This window comes from Pseudophryne corroboree, chromosome 6 (genome assembly GCF_028390025.1).
Source record: "Pseudophryne corroboree isolate aPseCor3 chromosome 6, aPseCor3.hap2, whole genome shotgun sequence".
NCBI lineage: Eukaryota > Metazoa > Chordata > Amphibia > Anura > Myobatrachidae > Pseudophryne > Pseudophryne corroboree.
In genome coordinates this window covers 328,887,943-328,914,416 of record NC_086449.1, presented here as the reverse complement: position 1 = coordinate 328,914,416, position 26,474 = coordinate 328,887,943, and the positions used below count along the sequence as shown (strand labels likewise).

The 26,474-nt window shown below is 48.9% G+C and overlaps 1 protein-coding gene across 2 annotated transcripts in view; it reads right to left on the bottom strand.

Moving 5' to 3' along the window:
* The window catches only part of ARID3B (AT-rich interaction domain 3B), a 546,358-nt gene that overhangs the window by 310,519 nt on the left and 209,365 nt on the right, over positions 1 to 26,474 (bottom strand). For both annotated transcript variants that reach the window (XM_063926363.1, XM_063926364.1), the window contains exon 6: positions 23,454 to 23,698. In XM_063926363.1, coding sequence (XP_063782433.1) covers positions 23,454 to 23,698 — 245 coding nt within the window. The remainder of the gene's footprint in view (positions 1 to 23,453; positions 23,699 to 26,474) is intronic.

The following is a 26,474-nucleotide window of genomic DNA, read 5'->3' as shown; positions in this document are numbered from 1 at the left end:
TAGTGTCCAGTAGCCTAAGAAGCAAATCCATCCTGCACGCAGGTGAGTTCACTTCTTCTCCCCTAGGTCCCTCGTTGCAGTGAGCCTGTTGCCAGCAGGACTCACTGAAAATAATAAAACTATCAAAACTTTTACTCTAAGCAGCTCTTTATGAGAGCCACCTAGATTGCACCCTGCTCGGACGGGCACAAAAACCTAACTGAGGCTTGGAGGAGGGTCATAGGGGGAGGAGCCAGTACACACCACCTAGAGGTCAAACTTTTAAAATTTTGTGCCCTGTCTCCTGCGGAGCCGCTATTCCCCATGGTCCTGACGGAGTCCCCAGCATCCACTAGGACGTCAGAGAAATAAGAATTTACTTACCGATAATTCAATTTCTCGTAGTCCGTAGTGGATGCTGGGAACTCCGTAAGGACCATGGGGAATAGCGGCTCCGCAGGAGACTGGGCACAAAAGTAAAACTTTAGGACTACCTGGTGTGCACTGGCTCCTCCCCCTATGACCCTCCTCCAAGCCTCAGTTAGGATACTGTGCCCGGACGAGCGTACACAATAAGGAAGGATTTATGAATCCCGGGTAAGACTCATACCAGCCACACCAATCACACCGTACAACTTGTGATCTGAACCCAGTTAACAGCATGATAACAGAGGAGCCTCTGGATAGATGGCTCACAACAATAACCCGATTTAGTTAACAATAACTATGTACAAGTATTGCAGACAATCCGCACTTGGGATGGGCGCCCAGCATCCACTACGGACTACGAGAAATAGAATTATCGGTAAGTAAATTCTTATTTTCTCTGACGTCCTAGTGGATGCTGGGAACTCCGTAAGGACCATGGGGATTATACCAAAGCTCCCAAACGGGCGGGACAGTGCGGATGACTCTGCAGCACCGAATGAGAGAACTCCAGGTCCTCCTCAGCCAGGGTATCAAATTTGTAGAATTTAGCAAACGTGTTTTCCCCTGACCAAGTAGCTGCTCGGCAAAGTTGTAAAGCCGAGACCCCTCGGGCAGCCGCCCAAGATGAGCCCACCTTCCTTGTGGAATGGGCTTTTACAGATTTTGGCTGTGGCAGGCCTGCCACAGAATGTGCAAGCTGAATTGTACTACAAATCCAACGAGCAATAGTCTGCTTAGAAGCAGGAGCACCCAGCTTGTTGGGTGCATACAGGATAAACAGCGAGTCAGATTTTCTGACTCCAGCCGTCCTGGAAACATATTTTCAAGGCCCTGACTACGTCCAACAACTTGGAGTCCTCCAAGTCACTAGTAGCCGCAGGTACCACAATAGGTTGGTTCAGATGAAACACTGAAACCACCTTAGGGAGAAAATGAGGACGAGTCCTCAATTCCGCCCTGTCTGAATGAAGATCAGATAAGGGCTTTTACAGGATAAAGCCCGCCAATTCTGACACGCGCCTGGCCGAGGCCAGGGCCAACAACATGACCACTTTCCATGTGAGATATTTTAACTCCACAGATTCAAGTGGTTCAAACCAATGTGACTTTAGGAACCCCAAAACTACATTGAGATCCCAAAGTGCCACTGGAGGCACAAAAGGAGGCTGTATATGCAGTACCCCTTTTACAAACGTCTGAACTTCAGGAACTGAAGCTAGTTCTTTCTGGAAGAAAATTGACAGGGCCGAAATTTGAACCTTAATGGACCCCAATTTTAGGCCCATAGACACTCCTGTTTACAGGAAATGCAGGAATCGACCTAGTTGAAATTCCTCCATCGGGGCCTTACTGGCCTCGCACCACGCAACATATTTTCGCCAAATGCGGTGATAATGCTTTGCGGTTACATCCTTCCTGGCTTGATCAGGGTAGGGATGACTTCATGCGGAATGCCTTTTTCCTTCAGGATCCGGCGTTCAACCGCCCTGCCGTCAAATGCAGCCGCGGTAAGTCTTGGAATATAGACAGGGTCCTTGCTGGAGCAGGTCCCTTCTTAGAGGTAGAGGCCACGGGTCCTCCGTGAGCATCTCTTGAAGTTCCGGGTACCAAGTCCTTCTTGGCCAATCCGGAGCCACGAGTATAGTTCTTACTCCCCTCCGTCTTATAATTCTCAGTACTTTTGGTATGAGAGGAAGAGGAGGGAACACATACACTGACTAGTACACCCACGGTGTTACCAGAGCGTCCACAGCTATTGCCTGAGGGTCCGTTGACCTGGCGCAATACCTGTCCAATTTTTTGTTTAGGCGGGACGCCATCATGTCCACCTTTGGTTTTTCCCAACGGTTTACAATCATGTGGAAGACTTCTGGGTGAAGTCCCCACTCTCCCGGGTGGAGGTCGTGCCTGCTGAGGAAGTCTGCTTCCCAGTTGTCCACTCCCGGAATGAACACTGCTGACAATGCTATCACATGATTTTCCGCCCAGCGAAAAATCCTTGCAGCTTCTGCCATTGCCCTCCTGCTTCTTGTGCCGCCCTGTCTGTTTACGTGGGCGACTGCCGTGATGTTGTCCGACTGGATCAGCACCGGCTGACCTTGAAGCAGAGGTCTTGCTTGGCTTAGGGCATTGTAAATGGCCCTTAGCTCCAAAATATTTATGTGAAGTGATGTCTCCAGGCTTGACCACAAGCCCTGGAAATTTCTTCCCTGTGTGACTGCTCCCCAGCCTCGCAGGCTGGCCTCCGTGGTCACCAGGACCCAGTCCTGAATGCCGAATCTGCGGCCCTCTAGAAGATGAGCACTCTGCAACCACCACAGGAGAGACACCCTTGTCTTTGGTGACAGGGTTATCCGCTGATGCATCTGAAGATGCGATCCGGACCATTTGTCCAGCAGGTCCCACTGGAAAGTTCTTGCGTGGAATCTGCCGAATGGAATTGCTTCGTAGGAAGCCACCATTTTTCCCAGGACCCTTGTGCACTGATGCACTGACACTTGGCCTGGTTTTAGGAGGTTTCTGACTAGTTCGGATAACTCCCTGGCTTTCTCCTCCGGGAGAAACACCTTTTTCAGGACTGTGTCCAGGATCATCCCTAGGAATAGAAGACGTGTTGTCGGGATCAGCTGCGATTTTGGAATATTGAGAATCCAACCGTGCTGCCGCAACACTACTTGAGATAGTGCTACCCTGACTACCAACTGTTCCCTGGATCTTGCCCTTATCAGGAGATCGTCCAAGTAAGGGATAACTAAAACTCCCTTCCTTCGAAGGAGTATCATCATTTCGGCCATTACTTTGGTAAAGACTCGGGGTGCCGTGGACAAACCAAACGGCAGCCTCTGAAACTGATAGTGACAGTTCTGTACCACAAACCTGAGGTACCCTTGGTGAGAAGGGTAAATTGGGACATGGAGATAAGCATCCTTGATGTCCAGAGACACCATATAATCCCCTTCTTCCAGGTTCGCAATCACCGCTCTGAGTGACTCCATCTTGAATTTGAACCTTTGTATGTAAGTGTTCAAGGATTTCAGATTTAAAATAAGTCTCACCGAGCCGTCCGGCTTCGGTACCACAAACAGCGTGGAATAATACCCCTTTCCCTGTTGTAGGAGGGGTACCTTGATTATCACCTGCTGGGAATACAGCTTGTGAATGGCTTCTGCTGCAGCCTTTTTCCTCTCCCTCTGCCACGGGGCAGAAATGAGGAGTCTTTTGCCCGCTTGCCCTTATGGGGCCTAAAGGACTGCGCCTGATAATACGGCGTCTTCTTATGTTGAGAGGCTACCTGGGGTAAAAATGTGGATTTCCCAGCCGTTGCCGTGGCCACCAGGTCTGTTAGACCTACCCCAAATAACTCCTCCCTTTTATAAGGCAATACTTCCATATGCCTTTTGGAATCAGCATCACCTGACCACTGTCTTGTCCATAACCCTCTTCTGGCAGAAATGGACAGCGCACTTACTCTTGATGCCAGTCGGCAAATATCCCTCTGTGCATCACGCATATATAGAAATGCATCTTTTAAATGCTCTATAGTCAGTAATATACTGTCCCTATCTAGGGTATCAATATTGTCAGTCAGGGAATCCGACCAAGCCACCCCAGCACTGCACATCCAGGCTGAGGCGATTGCTGGTCGCAGTATCACACCCGTGTGGGGTGGTCTTCTGTTTGCCGGCGGTCGGGCTCACGGCGCTCAGAATACCGGCGCCGGGAGCCCGACAGCCGGCATACCGACACTTATTTTCCCTCGTGGGGGTCCACGACCCCCATAGAGGGAGAATAAAATAGTGTGGCGCGCGTAGCGTGGCGAGCGCAGCGAGCCCGCAAGGGGCTCATTTGCGCTCGCCAAGCTGTCGGTAAGCCGGCGGTCGGGCTCCCGGCGCCGGGATGCTGGTCGCCGGGAGCCCGACCGCCGGCCAGCCGTAGTGAACCCCCCGTGTGAGTGTATATACATTTTTAGGATATTTTCCTGCTTTCTGTCAGCAGGTTCCTTAAGGGCGGCCGTATCCAGGGACGGTAGTGCCACCTGTTTAGACAAGCGTGTGAGCGCTTTATCCACCCTAGGGGGTGTTTCCCAACGTGCCCCATCCTCTGGCGGGAAGGGGTATGATGCTAATAACATTTTAGGAATTAACAGTTTTTATCGGGGGAAACCCACGCATCATCACACACTTCATTTAATTCCTCAGATGCAGGAAAAACTACCGGCAGTTTTTTCTCACCCAACATAATACCCTTTTTAGTGGTACTGGTATTATCAGAAATATGTAAAACATTTTCCATAGCCTCAATCATGTAACGTGTGGCCCTACTGGAAGTCACATTCGTCTCTTAATCGTCGACACTGGAGTCAGTATCCGTGTCGGCGTCTGTATCTGCCATCTGAGGTAACGGGCGTTTTAGAGCCCCTGATAGCTTTTGAGACACCTGGACAGGCACAGGCTGAGTAGCCGGCTGTCTCATGTCATCAATCTTTTGTAAAGAGCTGACACTGTCACGTAGTTCCTTCCATAAGCTCAGGCACTCAGGTGTCGACTCCCTAGGGGGTGACATCTCCATTACAGGCAATTGCTCCGCCTCCACACCAGTTTCCTCCTCATACATGTCGACACAATCGTACCGACACACAGCACACACACAGGGAATGCTCTGATAGAGGACAGGACCCCACTAGCCCTTTGGGGAGACAGAGGGAGAGTATGCCAGCACACACCAGAGCGCTATATATATATACAGGGATAACCTTATAGAAGTGTTTTTCCCCTTATAGCTGCTGTTTTATTAATACTGCGCCTAATTAGTGCCCCCCTCTCTTTTTTAACCCCTTTCTGTAGTGTAGTAACTGCAGGGGAGAGCCAGGGAGCTTCCCTCCAACGGAGCTGTGAGAGAAAATGGCGCCAGTGTGCTGAGGAGATAGGCCCCGCACCTTTTTTGCGGACTTTTCTCCCGCATTTTCATGGATTCTGGCAGGGGTTAAAATACATCCATATAGCCCTGGGGGTTATATGTGATGTATGTTTGCCAGCCAAGGTGTTTTTATTGCTGCTCAGGGCGCCCCCCCCCCAGCGCCCTGCACCGTCAGTGACTGCAGTGTGAGGTGTGTATGAGGAGCAATGGCGCACAGCTGCAGTGCTGTGCGCTACCTTGGTGAAGACTGATGTCTTCTGCCGCCGATTTTCCGGACCTCTTCTTGCTTCTGGCTCTGTAAGGGGGCCGGCGGCGCGGCTCTGGGACCGGACTCCGAGGCAGGGCCTGTGTTCGGTCCCTCTGGAGCTAATGGTGTCCAGTAGCCAAGCCGCCCAAGCTGGCTGCAAGCAGGCAGGTTCGCTTCTTCTCCCCTTAGTCCCTCGATGCAGTGAGCCTGTTGCCAGCAGGTCTCACTGAAAATAAAAAACCTAAATTTAAACTTTCACTAAGAAGCTCAGGAGAGCCCGTACTGTGCACCATTCTCGGCCGGGCACAAAAATCTAACTGAGGCTTGGAGGAGGGTCATAGGGGGAGGAGCCAGTGCACACCAGGTAGTCCTAAAGCTTTACTTTTGTGCCCAGTCTCCTGCGGAGCCGCTATTCCCCATGGTCCTTACGGAGTTCCCAGCATCCACTAGGACGTCAGAGAAAATCAGATAAGGGCTTTTATAGGACAAAGCCGCCAATTCTGACACACGCCTGGCCGAAGCCAGGGCCAACAGCATGACCACTTTCCACGTGAGATATTTCAAATCCACAGTCTTAAGTGGTTCAAACCAATGTGATTTCAGGAACTCCAAAACCACATTGAGATCCCAAGGTGCCACTGGGGGCACAAAAGGAGGCTGAATATGCAGCACTCCTTTGACAAAAGTCTGAACTTCAGGCAGTGAAGCCAGTTCTTTCTGGAAGAAAATCGACAGGGCCGAAATCTGGACCTTAATGGACCCCAATTTGAGGCCCAACGTCACCCCTGCTTGCAGGAAATGCAGGAATCGACCCAGTTGAAATTCCTCCGTTGGGGCCTTCCTGGCCTCACACCAAGCAACATATTTCCGCCAAATGCGGTGATAATGTTTTGCGGTGACATCCTTCCTGGCTTTGATCAGGGTAGGGATGACTTCCTCTGGAATGCCCTTTTCCTTCAGGATCCGGTGTTCAACCGCCATGCCGTCAAACGTAGCCGCGGTAAGTCTTGGAACAGACAGGGCCCTTGCTGCAGCAGGTCTTGTCTGAGCGGCAGAGGCCAAGGGTCCTCTGAAAGCATTTCTTGAAGTTCCGGGTACCAAGCTCTTCGTATTATTCTCAGTACCTTGGGAATGAGAGGCAGAGGAGGAAACACATAAACCGACTGGTACACCCACGGTGTTACTAGAGCGTCTACAGCGATCGCCTGAGGGTCCCTTGACCTGGCGCAATATCTTTTTAGCTTTTTGTTGAGGCGGGACGCCATCATGTCCACCTGTGGTCTTTCCCAACGGTTTACCAGCATTTGGAAGACTTCTGGATGAAGTCCCCATTCTCCCGGGTGGAGGTAGTGCCTGCTGAGGAAGTCTGCTTCCCAGTTGTCCACTCCCGGAATGAACACTGCTGTCAGTGCTAACACGTGATTTTCCGCCCATCGGAGAATCCTTGTGGCTTCTGCCATTGCCCTCCTGCTTCTTGTGCCGCCCTGTCTGTTTACATGGGCGACCGCCGTGATGTTGTCTGATTGGATCAGTACCGGCTGGTTCTGAAGCAGGGGCCTTGCTTGGCTTAGGGCATTGTAAATGGCCCTTAGCTCCAGAATATTTATGTGAAGCGAAATCTCCGGATTTGACCACAGTCCTTGGAAATTTCTTCCCTGTGTGACTGCACCCCAGCCCCGAAGGCTGGCATCCGTGGTCACCAGGACCCAGTCCTGTATTCCGAATCTGCGGCCCTCTAGTAGATGATCCCTCTGCAGCCACCACAGCAGCGACACCCTGCTCCTTGCCGACAGGGTTATCCGCTGTTGCATCTGGAGATGGGACCCGGACCATTTGTCCAACAGATCCCACTGGAAAGTCCTTGCGTGGAACCTTCCGAATGGAATTGCTTCGTACGAAGCTACCATTTTTCCCAGGACTCGTGTGCATTGATGTACCGACATCTGTCCCGGTTTTAGGAGGTCTCTGACTAGAGATGACAACTCCTCGGCTTTTTTCCACTGGAAGAAACACTTTTTTCTGGTCTGTGTCCAGAATCATTCCCAGGAACAGAAGACGTGTCGTCGGGACCAGCTTTGACTTTGGAATATTGAGAATCCAGACGTGCTGTTGCAGCACTTCCCGAGAAAGTGCTACCCCCACTACCAACTGTTCCTTGGACCTCGCCTTTATCAGGAGATCGTCCAAGTACGGGATAATTAAAACTCCCTTCTTGCGAAGGAGTATCATAATTTCGGCCATTACCTTGGTAAAGACCCTCGGTGCCATGGATAACCCAAACGGCAGCGTCTGGAACTGATAGTGACAGTCCTGTACCACAAATCTGAGGTACTCCTGGTGAGGAGGGTAAATGGGGACATGCAGGTATGCATCCTTGATGTCCAGAGAGACCATGTAATCCCCCTCGTCCAGGCTCGCAATAACCGCCCTGAGCGATTCCATCTTGAACTTGAACTTTCTGATAAACGTGTTCAAGGATTTTAAATTTAAGATGGGTCTCACCGAACCGTCCGGTTTCGGTACCACAAACATTGTGGAATAGTAACCCTTTCCTTGCTGAAGGAGGGGTACCTTGACAATCACTTGCTGTGAATACAGTTTTTGGATAGCCACCAACACTGCCTCCCTGGCAGAGGGAGTTGTTGGTAAGGCAGATTTTAGAAAACGGCGGGGGGGGGGGGGGGGACACGTCTCGAATTCCAGCCTGTACCCCTGAGATACTACTTGAAGGATCCAGGGATCCACCTGTGAGAGAGCCCACTGTGTGCTGAGATTTCTGAGACGGGCCCCCAGCGTCATGCTGTGGACTTACCGGACGCGGGGGAGGACTTTTGGTCTTGGGAACTGGCTGTATGCTGCAGCTTTTTCCCTCTACCTTTGCCTCTCGGCAGAGAGGATGCGCCTCGAGCCCTCTTGTGTTTGTGGGGCCGAAAGGACTGTACTTGATAATACGGTGCTTTCTTTTGCTGTGGGGTAGCCTGTGGCAAAAATGACGATTTCCCAGCCGTAGCTGTGGAAACGAGGTCTGAAAGACCATCCCCAAACAGTTCCACCCCCTTATAAGGCAAAACTTCCATGTGCCTTTTTGAATCGGCATCACCTGACCACTGCCGAGTCCATAACCCCCTTCTGGCGGCAATGGACCTTGCACTTATTTTTGATGCCAGCCGGCAAATATCCCTCTGTGCATCGCGCATGTATAAGACAGCGTCTTTTATATGCTCCACTATCAGCAAAATATTGTCCCTATCCAGGGTATCAATATTATCCGACAGGGAATCTGACCACGCAGCAGCAGCACTGCACATCCATGCTGATGCAATCGCTGGTCGCAATATAATGCCCGTGTGTGTATATATAGCTTTTAGGGTAGCCTCCTGCTTTCTATCAGCAGGATCCTTTAGGGCGGCCGTATCCTGAGACGGTAGTGCCACCTGTTTTGATAAGCGTGTAAGCGCTTTATCTACCCTAGGGGATGTTTCCCAACGTGACCTGTCCTCTGGCGGGAAAGGGTACGCTGCCAATAACCGTTTAGAAATTATCAATTTCTTATCGGGGGAAGTCCAGGCTTCCTCACACACCTCATTTAATTCCTCAGATGCAGGAAAAAATAAGAATTTACTCACCGGTAATTCTATTTCTCGTAGTCCGTAGTGGATGCTGGGAACTCCGTAAGGACCATGGGGAATAGCGGGCTCCGAAGGAGGCTGGGCACTCTAGAAAGATTTATGACTACCTGGTGTGCACTGGCTCCTCCCACTATGACCCTCCTCCAAGCCTCAGTTAGGACACTGTGCCCGGACGAGCTGACATAATAAGGAAGGATTTAGAATCCCGGGTAAGACTCTTACCAGCCACACCAATCACACCGTACAACTCGTGATACTATATCCAGTTTGACAGTATGAAAACAACTGAGCCTCTCAACAGATGGCTCAACAATAACCCTTTAGTTAACAATAACTATTTACAAGTATTGCAGACAATCCGCACTTGGGATGGGCGCCCAGCATCCACTACGGACTACGAGAAATAGAATTACCGGTGAGTAAATTCTTATTTTCTCTGACGTCCTAGTGGATGCTGGGAACTCCGTAAGGACCATGGGGATTATACCAAAGCTCCCAAACGGGCGGGAGAGTGCGGATGACTCTGCAGCACCGAATGAGAGAACTCCAGGTCCTCCTCAGCCAGGGTATCAAATTTGTAGAATTTTGCAAACGTGTTTGCCCCTGACCAAGTAGCTGCTCGGCAAAGTTGTAAAGCCGAGACCCCTCGGGCAGCCGCCCAAGATGAGCCCACCTTCCTTGTGGAATGGGCATTCACAGATTTTGGCTGTGGCAGGCCTGCCACAGAATGTGCAAGCTGAATTGTACTACAAATCCAGCGAGCAATAGACTGCTTAGAAGCAGGAGCACCCAGCTTGTTGGGTGCATACAGGATAAACAGCGAGTCAGATTTTCTGACTCCAGCCGTCCTGGAAACATATATTTTCAGGGCCCTGACAACGTCTAGCAACTTGGAGTCCTCCAAATCCTTAGTAGCCGCAGGCACCACAATAGGCTGGTTCAGGTGAAACGCTGACACCACCTTAGGGAGAAATTGGGGACGAGTCCTCAATTCAGCCCTATCCATATGGAAAATCAGATAAGGGCTTTTACATGATAAAGCCGCCAATTCTGACACTCGCCTGGCTGAAGCCAAGGCCAATAACATGACCACTTTCCACGTGAGATATTTCAGATCCACGGTTTTTAGTGTCTCAAACCAATGTGATTTTAAGAAACTCAACACCACGTTGAGATCCCAAGGTGCCACAGAAGGCACAAACGGGGGCTGAATATGCAGCACTCCTTTCACAAATGTCTGAACTTCAGGTACTGAAGCTAGTTCTTTTTGAAAGAAAATCGACAGAGCCGAGATCTGTACTTTAATGGAGCCTAGTTTTAGGCCCATATTCACTCCTGCTTGCAGGAAATGCAGAAATCGACCTAGTTGAAATTCCTCTGTTGGGGCCTTTTTTGGCCTCGCACCATGCAACATATTTCCGCCATATGCGGTGATAATGCTTTGCCGTAACATCTTTCCTGGCCTTAATAAGCGTAGGAATGACTTCTTCCGGAATACCCCTTTCCTTTAGGATCCGGTGTTCAACCGCCATGCCGTCAAACGCAGCCGCGGTAAGTCTTGGAACAGACAGGGCCCCTGCTGTAGCAGGTCCTGTCTGAGCGGGAGAGGCCACGGGTCCTCTGAGAGCATCTCTTGAAGTTCCGGGTACCACGCTCGTCTTGGCCAATCCGGAACCACGAGAATTGTGTTTACTCCTCGCTTTCTTATTATTCTCAATACCTTTGGTATGAGAGGCAGAGGAGGGAACACATAAACCGACTGATACACCCACGGTGTCACTAGAGCGTCCACAGCTACCGCCTGAGGGTCCCTTGACCTGGCGCAATATCTTTTTAACTTTTTGTTGAGGCGGGACGCCATCATGTCCACCTGTGGTTTTTCCCAACGGTTTACCAGCATCTGGAAGACTTCTGGATGAAGTCCCCACTCTCCCGGGTGGAGGTCGTGTCTGCTGAGGAAGTCTGCTTCCCAGTTGTCCACTCCCGGAATGAACACTGCTGACAGTGCTAGTACATGATTCTCCGCCCATCGGAGGATTCTTGTGGCTTCTGCCATCGCCATCCTGCTTCTTGTGCCGCCCTGTCGATTTACATGGGCGACTGCCGTGATGTTGTCTGACTGGATCAGCACCGGCTGGTGTAGGAGCAGGGATTTTGCTTGACTTAGGGCATTGTAGATGGCCCTTAGTTCCAGAATATTTATGTGAAGGGAAGTCTCCTGACTCGACCATAGTCCTTGGAAGTTTCTTCCCTGTGTGACTGCCCCCCAGCCTCGAAGGCTGGCATCCGTGGTCACCAGGACCCAGTCCTGTATGCCGAACCTGCGGCCCTCTAGAAGATGGGCACTCTGCAGCCACCACAGTAGAGACACCCTGGTTCTTGGAGACAGGGTTATCAAGCGATGCATCTGAAGATGCGATCCGGACCACTGGTCCAACAGGTCCCACTGAAAGATTCTGGCATGGAACCTGCCGAAGGGAATTGCTTCGTAAGAAGCCACCATCTTTCCCAGGACCCGCTTGCAGCGATGCACTGATACCTGTTTTGGCTTCAGGAGGTCTCTGACTAGAGATGACAACTCCCTGGCTTTCTCCTCCGGGAGAAACACTTTTTTCTGGACTGTATCCAGAATCATACCCAGGAACAGTAGCCGTGTCGTCGGAACCAGCTGTGACTTTGGGATATTCAGAATCCAGCCGTGCTGGTGCAGCACCTCCTGAGATAGTGCTACTCCCACTAACAACTGTTCCTTGGACCTCGCTTTTATTAGGAGATCGTCCAAGTACGGGATAATTAAAACTCCCTTTTTTCGAAGGAGTATCATCATTTCCGCCATAACCTTGGTAAATACCCTCGGTGCCGTGGACAGTCCAAACGGCAGCGTCTGGAATTGGTAATGGCAATCCTGTACCACAAATCTGAGGTACTCCTGGTGAGGATGGTAAATGGGGACATGCAAGTAAGCATCCTTGATGTCCAGGGATACCATGTAATCCCCCCTCTTCCAGGCTCGCAATAACCGCCCTGAGCGATTCCATCTTGAACTTGAATTTTTTTATGTATGTGTTCAAGGATTTCAAATTTAAAATGGGTCTCACCGAACCGTCCGGTTTCGGTACCACAAATAGTGTGGAATAGTAACCACGGCCTTGTTAAAGTAGGGGTACCTTGATTATCACCTGCTGGGAATACAGCTTGTGAATTGCCGTTAGCACCGCCTCCCTGTCTGAGGGAGCAATCGGCAAGGCAGATTTTAGGAACCGGTGGGGTGGAGACGCCTCGAATTCCAGTTTGTACCCCTGAGATACTATTTGAAGGATCCAGGGATCCACCTGTGAGCGAGCCCACTGATCGCTGAAATTCTTGAGGCGGCCCCCCACCGTACCAGGCTCCGCCTGTGGAGCCCCACCGTCATGCGGCGGACTTAGCAGAAGAAGCGGGGGACTTGGCAGAAGAACCGGGGGAGGACTTTTGCTCCTGGGAACCTGCTGTTTGTTGCAGCCTTTTTCCCCTACCTCTGCCTCTGGATAGAAAAGACCCGCCTTTTCAACGCCTGTTTTTCTGGGTCCGAAAGGACTGAACCTGATAAAACGGCGCCTTCTTAGGCTATGAGGGGACATGGGGTAAAAATGCTGACTTCCCAGACGTTGCTGTGGAAACTAGGTCCGAGAGACCATCCCCAAATAATTCCTCACCCTTATATGGCAACACTTCCATGTGCCTTTTAGAATCTGCATCTCCTGTCCACTGGCGAGTCCATAAGCCTCTCCTAGCAGAAATGGACAATGCACTAACTTTAGATGCCAGTCGGCAGATTTCCCTCTGTGCATCTCTCATATATAAGACTGAGTCTTTTATATGGTCTATGGTTAACAGGATCGTGTCTCTGTCTAATGTGTCAATATTTTCTGACAGTTTATCTGACCACGCAGCGGCAGCACTGCACATCCAAGCTGACGCAATAGCTGGCCTAAGTATAATGCCTGAGTGTGTATATACAGACTTCAGGATCGCCTCCTGCTTTCTATCAGCAGGTTCCTTGAGGGCGGCCGTATCCGGAGACGGTAGTGCCACCTTTTTAGACAAACGTGTGAGCGCTTTATCCACCCTAGGAGGTGTTTCCCAACGTGACCTATCCTCTGGCGGGAAAGGGAACGCCATTAGTACCTTCTTAGGAATTACCAATTTTTTATCAGGGAAAGCCCACGCTTCTTCACACACTTCATTTAATTCATCTGATGGGGGTAAAACTACGGGTAGTTTTTTCTACCCAAACATAATACCCTTTTTAGTGGTACCTGTATTTATATCAGAAATGTGTAACACCTCTTTCATTGCCTCAATCATGCAGTGAATGGCCTTAGTGGGCATCAGGTTAGACTCATCGTCGTCGACACTGGTGTCAGTATCAGTGTCGACATCTGGGTCTGCGGTCTGAGGTAGCGGGCGTTTTAGAGCCCCTGATGACCTGTGCGACGCCTGGACAGGCACGAGCTGAGAAGTCGACTGTCCCACATTGGGCATGTCGTCAAATTTCTTATGTAAGGAGTCTATACGTGCACTCATTTCTTTCCATAAGCTCAACCACTCAGGTGTCTGCCCCGCAGGAGGCGACATCCCTTCTAAAGGCATCTGCTCCGTCTCCACATCATTATCCTCATCAAACATGTCGACACAGCCGTACCGACACACCGCACACACACAAGGAATGCTCCAACAGAGGACAGGACCCACAAAAGCCCTTTGGGGGGACAGAGTGAGAGTATGCCAGCACACACCAGAGCGCTATATAATGCGGGGACTAACTGAGTTATGTCCCCTATAGCTGCTTTTTCTATATAATTTATACAGCGCCTAAATTTAGTGCCCCCCCTCTCTTTTTTTACCCTTTTCTGTAGTGTAGACTGCAGGGGAGAGCCAGGGAGCTTCCTTCCAGCGGATCTGTGAAGGAGAAATGGCGCCAGTGTGCTGCAGGAGATAGCTCCGCCCCTTTTCCGCGGACTATTCTCCCGCTTTTTTCTGGATTCTGGCAGGGGTATTTTCCACATATATAGCCTCTGGGGCTATATATTGTGGTATTTTTGCCAGCCAAGGTGTTATAATTGCTTCTCAGGGCGCCCCCCCCCAGCGCCCTGCACCCTCAGTGACCGGAGTGTGAAGTGTGTGTGAGGAGCAATGGCGCACAGCTGCAGTGCTGTGCGCTACCTTGGTGAAGACTGATGTCTTCTGCCGCCGATTTTCCGGACCTCTTCTTGCTTCTGGCTCTGTAAGGGGGACGGCGGCGCGGCTCCGGGACCGAACACCAAGGACTGGGCCTGCGGTCGATCCCTCTGGAGCTAATGGTGTCCAGTAGCCTAAGAAGCCCAATCCGGCTGCAAGCAGGCGAGTTCGCTTCTTCTCCCCTTAGTCCCTCGCTGCAGTGAGCCTGTTGCCAGCAGGTCTCACTGAAAATAAAAAACCTAAATCTATACTTTCTTTCTAAGGGCTCAGGAGAGCCCCTAGTGTGCATCCAACCTCGGCCGGGCACAAAATCTAACTGAGGCTTGGAGGAGGGTCATAGTGGGAGGAGCCAGTGCACACCAGGTAGTCATAAATCTTTCTAGAGTGCCCAGCCTCCTTCGGAGCCCGCTATTCCCCATGGTCCTTACGGAGTTCCCAGCATCCACTAGGACGTCAGAGAAACTACTGGTAGTTTTTTCTCACCGAACATAATACCCTTTTTTGTGGTACCTGGGGTACTATCAGAAATGTGTAATACATTTTTCATTGCCTCAATCATGTAACGGGTGGCCTTATTGGAGGGTACACTAGTCTCATAGTCGTCGACACTGGAGTCAGTATCCGTGTCGACATCTGTGTCTGCCATCTGAGGTAGCGGGCGTTTTAAAGCCCCTGATGACATTTGAGACGCTGGAACAGTCACAAGCTGAGTAGCCGGCTGTCCTATGTCGTCAAACCTTTTATGTAAGGAGCTGACACTGTCACGTAATTCCTTCCATAAGTCCACACAGGTGTCGACCCCTCAGGGGGTGACAACACATTTACAGGCATTTGCTCTGCCTCCACATCATTTTCCTCATCATACATGTCGACACAGCGGTACCGACACACAGCACACACACAGGGAATGCTCTGACAGAGGACAGGACCCCACAAAGCCCTTTGGGGAGACAGAGGGAGAGTATGCCAGCACACACCAGAGCGCTATATAACAGATGGATATCACTATACAGAGTGTTTTCCCCTATAGCTGCTTATTATATATGTATTGCGCCTAAATTTAGTGCCCCCCCTCTCTTTTTTACCCTTTCTGTAGTGCAGGACTGCAGGGGAGAGCCAGGGAGCGATCCTTCCAGCGGAGCTGTGAGGGAAAATGGCGCCAGTGTGCTGAGGGAGATGGCTCCGCCCCTTTTTCGGCAGGCTTTCTCCCGCTTTTTGTGTTATTCTGGCAGGGGTAATTTACACCTATATAGCCTCTGGGGCTATATATGGTGTCAGTTTTGCCAGCCAAGGTGTTAATATTGCTGCTCAGGGCGCCCCCCCCCAGCGCCCTGCACCCATCAGTAACCGAAGTGTGTGGTGTGCATGAGGAGCAATGGCGCACAGCTGCAGTGCTGTGCGCTACCTTGGAGAAGACAGAAGTCTTCAGCCGCCGATTTTCCGGACCTTCTTGCTTTTGGCTCTGTAAGGGGGCCGGCGGCGCGGCTCCGGGAACGGACGACGAGGTCGGGTCCTGTGTGCGATCCCTCTGGAGCTAATGGTGTCCAGTAGCCTAAGAAGCCCAAGCTACCACCACTTAGGTAGGTTCGCTTCTTCTCCCCTTAGTCCCTCGCTGCAGTGAGCCTGTTGCCAGCAGATCTCACTGTAAAATAAAAAACCTAAATATACTTTCTTTCTAGGAGCTCAGGAAAGCCCCTAGTGTGCCATCCAGCTCGGCCGGGCACAGAAATCTAACTGAGGCTTGGAGGAGGGTCATAGGGGGAGGAGCCAGTGCACACCAGATAGTCCTAATTCTTTCTTTAGATGTGCCCAGTCTCCTGAGGAGCAGTCTATTCCCCATGGTCCTTACGGAGTTCCCAGCATCCACTAGGACGTCAGAGAAATAAGGAGACCATGTAGGATTTTTCTGCACCTTTACTGTTATAGTTTTATTGGACGGTTTGGTATTAGACATTATTAAATTGCCACAGGTGCCACCAATTCAGCTAACCAAGGGGTTATATAAGGAGACCCAGGCACCCATTACAACACATGCTCCTGAGGAAGCTGGATGCTCTGGAACCAGCGTAACGCGTAGAGCTCGAGCCTTTCCACTCTGCTGTGATTTTAACTCCTGCTACATCTTGGCACACTTTTGGACACCTGCTCCATTATGGGACTTTGCACCACAGCACTTTAATTCTGGATCATCCCACCAGCCATAATTGGACTCCACCTAAGGCTGACGCTACATCATGGGATCTATGCTTCAACATATCCGGTAAACACATTGCATACCTAGTGACTGTTTCAACGGGAAAGTGTCCTAGCCAAGTTTCCTGAACTATACAAGAGTACAGAAGTGGAACTTCTCTTGTATTGCAATATACATCACTATTGGTGGCAATAATCCATGTACTGTTTATTATTTTTGCATCTGCATATTTTAGAGAAGGGATTTTATTCTCTTAGTTATTTTAGATAATAAAATCAGATTATTTTAATTTTAAACCAACCGTCCATTGATTATTTATGTAATTCAGCCAGCGCTGGTATATGCTTGTATTTTCTATGTATTAAGGGATTTTAGACCATCCCTATGCCAGCTGCTGTTGAAAGCGCACTTATAAATTTTTACTTTGTTCATTCTGTTATTAAGACTTCAAAGTATTTTACTGGCAATTTTCAAATCTGTATCTATAATAAATTTTGAGTCATGAGCATTTAGACATTACTTTTTGGTCAACCATCGTATAAAACTAAAATCAAAGTAAAAAAGTAAAAATAGAAACCCTCCCGCTATGTTTTAGGTCATATTTTGATATCTGCTAGAGCTACCATTGCTCAACACTGGAAATCCCCCCCCCCCCCCCCTTTGAGAAAGTAATCTCCAAAACCCAATCCCACTTTGAAATGGAGACTAGGGAGGCAATATATTCGTCTGGTCTCACCTCCCCTATTATGAAGTGGCTCCCGTGGCACTTAAACATTACAGAAGGCAAAGGTGCCCCCTCTCCACATCCCGTTCCCCAGAGCTCTCCTTTTAATTTGAATGAAACCCCGACAGAGGATGACACTTGCCTCACAAACAATTTAATGTATTTACTTGATGCTTTTGGATGCCCTGTCCCTCCCCCTTTCCCTGTGTACTTGTCATGCTACCCTATTTTTTCTGTACCTGTATCTACTCTATCTGCTTCTTTCCCAAATGCAGAAATCCAGGGCTGGTGAGTGTTCAGGCGCAACAATCTGAGATATAGCTGCATGTGTGAAAAGGGTATCTTTAAAAAAAAAAAATAAAAAATAAAAAAAATAAGAATTTACTTACCGATAATTCTATTTCTCGTAGTCCGTAGTGGATGCTGGGGACTCCGTCAGGACCATGGGGTTTAGCGGGTCCGCAGGAGACAAGGCACAATAATAAAAGCTTTAGGATCAGGTGGTGTGCACTGGCTCCTCCCCCTATGACCCTCCTCCAAGCCTCAGTTAGGATACTGTGCCCGGACGAGCGTGCATAATAAGGAAGGATATTGAATCCCGGGTAAGACTCATACCAGCCACACCAATCACACCGTACAACCTGTGATCTGAACCCAGTTAACAGTATGATAACAACGAAGGAGCCTCTGAAAAGATGGCTCACAACAAGAATAACCCGATTTTTGTAACAATAACTATGTACAAGTATTGCAGACAATCCGCACTTGGGATGGGCGCCCAGCATCCACTACGGACTACGAGAAATAGAATTATCGGTAAGTAAATTCTTATTTTCTCTAACGTCCTAAGTGGATGCTGGGGACTCCGTCAGGACCATGGGGATTATACCAAAGCTCCCAAACGGGCGGGAGAGTGCGGATGACTCTGCAGCACCGAATGAGAGAACTCCAGGTCCTCCTCAGTCAGGGTGTGCCCCTGACCAAGTAGCAGCTCGGCAAAGTTGTAAAGCCGAGACCCCTCGGGCAGCCGCCCAAGATGAGCCCACTTCCTTGTGGAATGGGCTTTTACTGATTTTGGCTGTGGCAAGCCTGCCACAGAATGTGCAAGCTGAATTGTACTACAAATCCAGCGACCAATCGTCTGCTTAGAAGCAGGAACACCCATCTTGTTGGGTGCATACAGGCTAAACAGCGAGTCAGATTTTCTGACTCCAGTCGTCCTGGAAACATATATTTTCAGGGCCCTGACAACGTCAAGTAACTTGGAGTCCTCCAAGTCCCTAGTAGCCGCAGGTACCACAATAGGTTGGTTCATGTGAAAAACAGAAAACACCTTAAGGAGAAATTGAGGACGAGTCCTCAATTCTGCCCTGTCAGAATGAAAAATTAAGTAAGGGCTTTTATATGATAAAGCCGCCCATTCTGACACACGCCTGGCTGAAGCCAGGGCTAATAGAATCTTCACCTTCCATGTGAAATATTTTAATTCCACAGTGGTGAGTGGATCAAACCAATGTGACTTTAGGAAACTCAAAACAACATTGAGATCCCAAGGTGCCACTGGGGGCACAAAAGGAGGCTGTATATGCAGTACCCCTTTTACAAACGTCTGAACTTCAGGCACTGAAGCCAGTTCTTTCTGGAAGAAATTCGACAGGGTCGAAATTTGAACCTTAATGGACCCTAATTTTAGGCCCATAGACAGTCCTGTTTTCAGGAAATGTAGGAACGACCCAGTTGGAATTCCTCTGTAGGGACCTTCTTGGCCTCACACCACGCAACATATTTTCGCCAAATGCGGTGAAAATGTTTTGCGGTTACATCCTTCCTGGCTTCGACCAGGGTAGGGATGACTTCATCTGGAATGCCCTTTCAGGATCCGGCGTTCAACTGCCATGCCGTCAAACGCAGCCGCGGTAAGTCTTGGAACAGACAAGGCCCCTGCTGGAGCAGGTCCTTTCTTAAAGGTAGAGGCCACGGTTCTTCCGTGAGCATCTCTTGAAGTTCCGGGTACCAAGTCCTTCTTGACCCATCCGGAACCACGAGTATCGTTCTTACTCATCTCCTTCTTATGATTCTCAGTACTTTTGGTATGAGATGCATAGGAGGGAACACATACCCTGACTGGTACACCCACAGTGTTACCAGAGCGTCCACCGCTATTGCCTGAGGGTCCCTTGACCTGGCGCAATATTTGTCTAGTTTTTTGTTCAGGCGGGACGCCAACATGTCCACCTTTGGTTTTTCCCAACGGTTTACAATCATGTGGAAGACTTCCCGCTGAAGTCCCCACTCTCCCGGGTGGAGGTTATGCCTGCTGAGGAAGTCTGCTTCCCAGTTTTCCACTCCCGGAATTAACACTGCTGAGAGTGTTATCACATGATTTTTCGCCCAGCGAAGAATCCTTCCAGTTTCTGCCATTTCCCTCCTGCTTCATGTGCCGCCCTGTCTGTTTACGTGGGCGACTGCCGTGATGTTGTCCCACTGGATCAATACCGGCTGACCTTGAAGCAGAAGTCTTGCTAAGCTTAGAGCCTTGTAAATTGCCCTTAGCTCCAGTATATTTATGTGGAGAGAAGTCTCCAGACTTAATCACACTCCCTGGAAATTTTTTCCTTGTGTGACTGCTCCCCAGCCACTCAGGCTGGCATCCGTGGTCACCAGGACCCAGTCCTGAATGTCGAATCTGCGGCCCTTTCATAGATGAGCACTCTGCAGCCACCGCAGAAGAAAACACCCTTGTCCTTGGAGACAGGGTTATCCGCTGATGCATCTGAAGATGCGATCCGGACCATTTTCCCAGCAGATTCCACTGAAAGGTTCTTGCGTGAAATCTACCGAATGGGATCGCTTTGTAAGAAACCACCATTTTTCACAGGACCCTTGTGCAATGATGCACTGATACTTTTCCTGGTTTTAGGAGGTTCCTGACTAGCTAGGATAACTCCCTGGCCTTCTTCTCCGGGAGAAAACATCCTTTTCTGGACTGTGTCCAGAATCATTCCTAGGAACATTAGACGTGTCGTCGGAAAAAGCTGCGATTTTGGAATATTTAGAATCCACTCGTGCTGTCGTAGAACTACTTGAGATAGTGCTACTCCGACCGCCAACTGTTCTCTGGACCTTGCCCTTATCAGGAAAGCGTCCATATTTCTTTTAGGAAGAATCATCATTTCGGCCATTACCATGGTAAAGACCCGGGGTGCCGTGGACAATCCAAACGGCAGCGTCTGAACTGATAGTGACAGTTCTGTACCACGAACCTGAGATACCCTTGGTGAGAAGGACAAAATTTGGACATGTAGGTAAGCGTCCCTGATATCCAGTGACACCATATCGTCCTGGTTCGCTATCACTGCTCTGAGTGACTCCATCTTGATTTGAACCCTTGTATGTAATTGTTCAAATCTTTTAGATCTCACAGAGCCGTTTGGCTTCAGTACCACAATATAGTGTGGAATAATACCCCTTCCCTTGTTGTAGGAGGGGTACTTTGATTATCACCTGCTGGGAATACAGCCTGTGAATTTTTTCCCAATACTGCCTCCCTGTCGGAGGGAGACATTGGTAAAGCAGACTTCAGGAACTTGTGAGGGGAAGACGTCTCGAATTTCCAATGTACACCTGGGATACTACGTGTAGGATCCAGGAGTCCACTTGCGAGTGAGCCCACTGCGTGCTGAAACTCTTGATATGACCCCCCACCGCACCTGAGTCCGCTTGTATGGCCCCAGCGTCATGCTGCGGACTTGGCAGAAGCTGTGGAGGACTTCTGTTCCTGGGAATGGGCTGCCTGCTGCAGTCTTCTTCCCTTTCCTCTAACCCTGGGCAGATATGACTGGCCTTTTGCCCGCCTGCCTTTATGGGTACGAAAGGACTGAGACTGAAAAGACTGTCCTTTTCTGCTGAGATGTGACTTGGGGTAACAAAAGTGGATTTTCCAGCTGTTGCCATGGCCACCAGGTCCGATGGACCGCCCCTTTATACGGCAATACTTCCATGTGCCGTCTGGAATCTGCATCACCTGACCACTGTCATGTCTATAAACATCGTCTGGCAGATATGGACATCACATCTACTCTTGATGCCAGAATGCGCATCTCGCATATATAGAAATGCATCCTTAAAATGCTCTATAGTCAATAAAATATTGTTCCTGTCAAGGGTATCAATATTTTCAGTCAGGAAATCCGACCAAGCCCCCCCAGCGCTGCACATCCAGGCTGAGGCGATTGCTGGTCGTAGTATAACACCAGTATGTGTGTATATACTTTTTAGGATATTTTTCAGCTTCCTATCAGCTGGCTCTTTGAGGGCGGCCGTATCTGGAGACGGTAACGCCACTTGTTTTTATAAGCGTGTGAGCGCCTTATCCACTCTAAGGTGTGTTTCCCAACTCGCCCTCACTTCTGGCGGGAAAGGGTATACCTCCAATAATTTTCTATCGGAGGAAACCCACGTATCATCACACACTTTAATTTATCTGATTCAGGAAAAACTACAAGTAGATTATTCCCACCCTACATAATACCCTTATTTGTGGTACTTGTAGTATCAGAAATATGTAACACCTCCTTCATTGCCCTTAACATGTAACATGTGGCCCTAAAGGAAAATACGTTTGTTTCTTCACCGTCGACACTGAAGTCAGTGTCCGTGTCTGTGTCGACCAACTGAGGTAAATGGGCGTTTTTACAAGCCCCTGACGGTGTCAGACGCCTGGACAGGTACTAATTTGTTTGCCGGCCGTCTCATGTCGTCAACCGACCTTGCATCGTGTTGACATTATCACGTAATTCCTAAATAAGCCATCCATTCCGGTGTCGACTCCCTAGAGAGTGACATCACCAATACAGGCAATTTGCTCCGCCTCCTCACCAACATCGTCCTCCTACATGTCGACACACACGTACCGACACACAGCACACACACAGGGAATGCTCTGATAGAGGACAGGACCCCACTAGCCCTTTGGGGAGACAGAGGGAGAGTTTGCCAGCACACACCAAAAACGCTATAATTATACAGGGACAACCCCTTATACAAGTGTTTTCCCTTATAGCATTTTCACATATGTAATCATATCGCCAAATAAGTGCCCCCCCTCTCTGTTTTAACCCTGTTTCTGTAGTGCAGTGCAGGGGAGAGCCTGGGAGCCTTCCTCACAGCAGAGCTGAGCAGGAAAATGGCGCCGTGTGCTGAGGAGAATAGGCCTCGCCCCCCTAAAACGGCGGGCTCTTCTCCCGGAGTTTGTGAGATCTGGCAGGGGTTAAATACATCCATATAGCCTCAAGGGCTATATGTGATGTATTTTAGCCATAAAAAAGGTATAATACATTGCTGCCCAGGGCGCCCCCCCCAGCGCCCTGCACCCTCAGTGACCGCTGGTATGAAGTGTGCTGACAACAATGGCGCACAGCTGCAGTGCTGTGCGCTACCTTATGAAGACTGAAAGTCTTCTGCCGCCTGTTTCTGGACCTCTTCAACTTCGGCATCTGCAAGGGGGGTCGGCGGCACGGCTCCGGGACGAACCCCAGGGTGAGACCTGTGTTCCGACTCCCTCTGGAGCTAATGGTGTCCAGTAGCCTAAGAAGCAAATCCATCCTGCACGCAGGTGAGTTTACTTCTCTCCCCTAAGTCCCTCGTAGCAGTGAGCCTGTTGCCAGCAGGACTCACTGAAAATAAAAAACCTAACTTAAACTTTTATTCTAAGCAGCTCAGGAGAGCCACCTAGATTGCACCCTTCTCGGCCGGGCACAAAAATCTAACTGAGGCTTGGAGGAGGGTCATAGGGGGAGGAGCCAGTGCACACCACCTGATCCTAAAGCTTTTATTATTGTGCCTTGTCTCCTGCGGAGCCGCTAAACCCCATGGTCCTGACGGAGTCCCCAGCATCCACTTAGGACGTTAGAAAAAACAAACAAACAAACAAAAGTGATCTTGATGGGCATTTCTTCTATTTGCTCAAAATATTCTATTATGGATTTTGCTTAGGAAAGTAAAGCCTGTTTTGTTTTTAGAGTTTTATAAAGCCTGACATTGCCAAATAACAGATAGACAAAAGCATGTTATCTCCACATAAAGATATAAAATATTCTATGGACGGCCACTGACCTTTCTTAAGCGGAGTTGCTGGTGATGCGCGAGAAGTCGGCTGGACTCCAAGCATAGGCACAGGAAGTTTCTGAGCTCCTAAGAAATTATTGGGCCCTGCTGGAGTTGGTGAATAGTTAAAGGAAGACGTTCCATAGCTGGGACGTCTTCCTTCTCGTCGGTTTCCATCTATAGCCGCTTGCAACTCTGCTGGAGAGCTAAGCGATTTCTTCTCACACTCATATAGGTAAAGGTACTTCATATATCTGCAAAGGACAAAGAGGGGGGAAAAAAGGGAGTATGAACACAGCAGGTATCGGTTCACATGACTGATTTACAACAGGAAACAAAGGGGGGAGATGTACTATAGTGGTACATTATGTGCACCTATAGCTCTTCCTGCTTTGCATGATTATGGAGGCGAAGCAGGAAGCTACAGTGATGAGATGTAAGAAAATATTGTTTGCTGGAGAGGGGTAGCGAATGCTCTCCCTCAGAGAGCACAGCGCATCAGCTCAGTGCTAATGCACTGTCACTCCCCTGGCCGCCTCCGGGGCACGTGTAGGATCTTGCTACTCTTGCAAGAGCTCACATGCAGCCGGGAGTCGGCACCCGCCACAGCCAAGCTGTGGTGTATGGGCGGACGCCTGTAGCTGTCGAAACTGATAGCCCTGCACATCGGTGTGCTATCTAAAAGATATCAGTGGCGATATAGACAGGCGCCTTGCACACACTGCCGCTGTCATACATGAGGGGAAGCAGTATCAGCGCACACAGCATGTGCTGATACCTACCCCCCCCCCCCCAATATCGACCTTAAATTAATAAGTTTTAGAGTAAATGTATTAAAGGTCGATATTGATGTTCAAAACCTTGAAAGTAAGACACGAGGGTGTGGGATAGAAAATCAAGCTACCTTTATTTAATTTGTCCAAATTAAAGCTTTAATAACAATGTCTGCATGTGTGCGCATACAAATGTTCTTTACTGCATTAAATCTGCTTTTTATATGCAGCATATATAAATAGTAAAACAGACCCTATTACCCCTTTCATAGTGAGCAAAAAACCCTTGATACTGCCAGGGTGATCCGGGTCCTGGCGTAGGAAAGGGTCGGCCAAGGTCCAAATTGTTAGTGCCTCGACCCTGGATCACTACCAGGGGTATTCCAGGGACCTACCCAGGTCAGCTGCAATGTGAATGGTACGACACGGGTTATATAAAAGCTGCCGATTGGCTATGTAACTGGAGGCCAGTCTCAAGGGAATGTCTAAAGTGACATGCAGGCAGACACTAGTTCAGTGTGAATGGTGTCGACCCGGGAATAACTCGGAACCAACGTTCACTATGAAAGCGGTATAGAAGCTAAAATATGGGTCCAACCCTTGTTCAACAAACAGGGAAAAATCATGGTCCAAGTCCCATCTTCAGTCTGAAAGTGGTATCTGTTAAACCTGTGGACTGTTGAAAACATGTAATATATATGAACATAGACAGGCACAAGCTGTTACAGGAAATCTAGGAATCATTGATATAATGTGTTACCATTAGATATGTTTTAGCTGCCCAAGCAATGCATATGAAGGCACAAAATCTGTTAAATCAACGTTGCATAAATTAATAACTAATGTGCACAATATTATATTTATTTTTGATCCGATAAGTATTATATAGATAAGCGGCTGATTTTAGAAGCAGTTTTTAAATTAAATGTTTGCTTGATAGAGAGATATATACGCACACATTATATATATATATATATATATATATATATATATATATATATATATATATATATATATACACACTTGACTCCGGCACTCCAGACGTCCCTTGGGACCTGCTTGCTACGGTGCCTTCCTCCGGGGGGTCACCCCAATGTACAAAGAAGAATAACGAGGCGGCACTCGGAGACTTGCAAAAACTTCAAACGTGTATTAAAGTGCTGTCAACGTTTCGGGGACCACCTCCCCTTCGTCAGGGGGGTCTGACGAAGGGGAGGTGGTCCCCGAAACGTTGACAGCACTTTAATACACGTTTGAAGTTTTTGCAAGTCTCCGAGTGCCGCCTCGTTATTCTTCTTTATATATATATATATATATATATATATATATATATTTATTATACCTTTATATATCAATTATTCCCAGCGAGGGCATGAAAAGTCTTCAAATTTTCTGGAGGTTGAATTTCTTAAGGTGGGTACACACTAGGCGATGTGCTCTATGAATGACGCCACCTAGTTTTTCCCCTCCTGGGCCAGGCTGCCCGACGGGGGGCTTACACACTGTGCGATATCACTATTATCATCGCACAGTGACGTCATGCCGTTTTGGATGTGAAGTCCAAATTGAGCTGCATGCACGGCAGACATTGAGGTTCATTAACGGCCCGTGGGGACTTGTATCGCTCGGCGGCGGCATACACACTTAGTGATAAAGTAAATGACGTCGCTCAGGAATGGTCAAAATGAGTGACGTTGTTTACTTTATCGCTAAGTATGTACCCACCGTTAGCGCTGTCAATTGTTTTCTTTGTTACTGTGTATCCGTATACTCTTTACACTGGACAAAAGGAATCCAATTCAGGTAACCAACAGCTCCTTTTCTTTGCCACTTCATCATGTGTACAAAGTTTGTTTACGCAAAAAAAATTCTACAGACCTAAATATTTCTTTATTTGCATTTGGGCAGAGATGAGCGAAGTTCTGTGGCCAGACTACATTGCCCATGGAACAACCTGCAATGTCCAGACCGCTCATTCTATAAGGAGTACAGATTTGCACCACATGGTTGTTGCCATATTAATGCACTTACCAATGTAAATGGCAAGGGGTGTGATATATTAGGCAGCAAGTGAACAAATAGTCACTGAAGTTAATGTGTTTGGAAGCAGGAAAAATGGACAAGCGTAAGGAACTAAGGGGCAGATTTATTAAGTTCGGTGAAGTGATAAAGTGGAAGGAGATAAAGCACCAGCCAATAACCTCCTGTCATTTTTCAAACACAGCCTGTGACATGACAGTTAGGATCTGATTGGCTG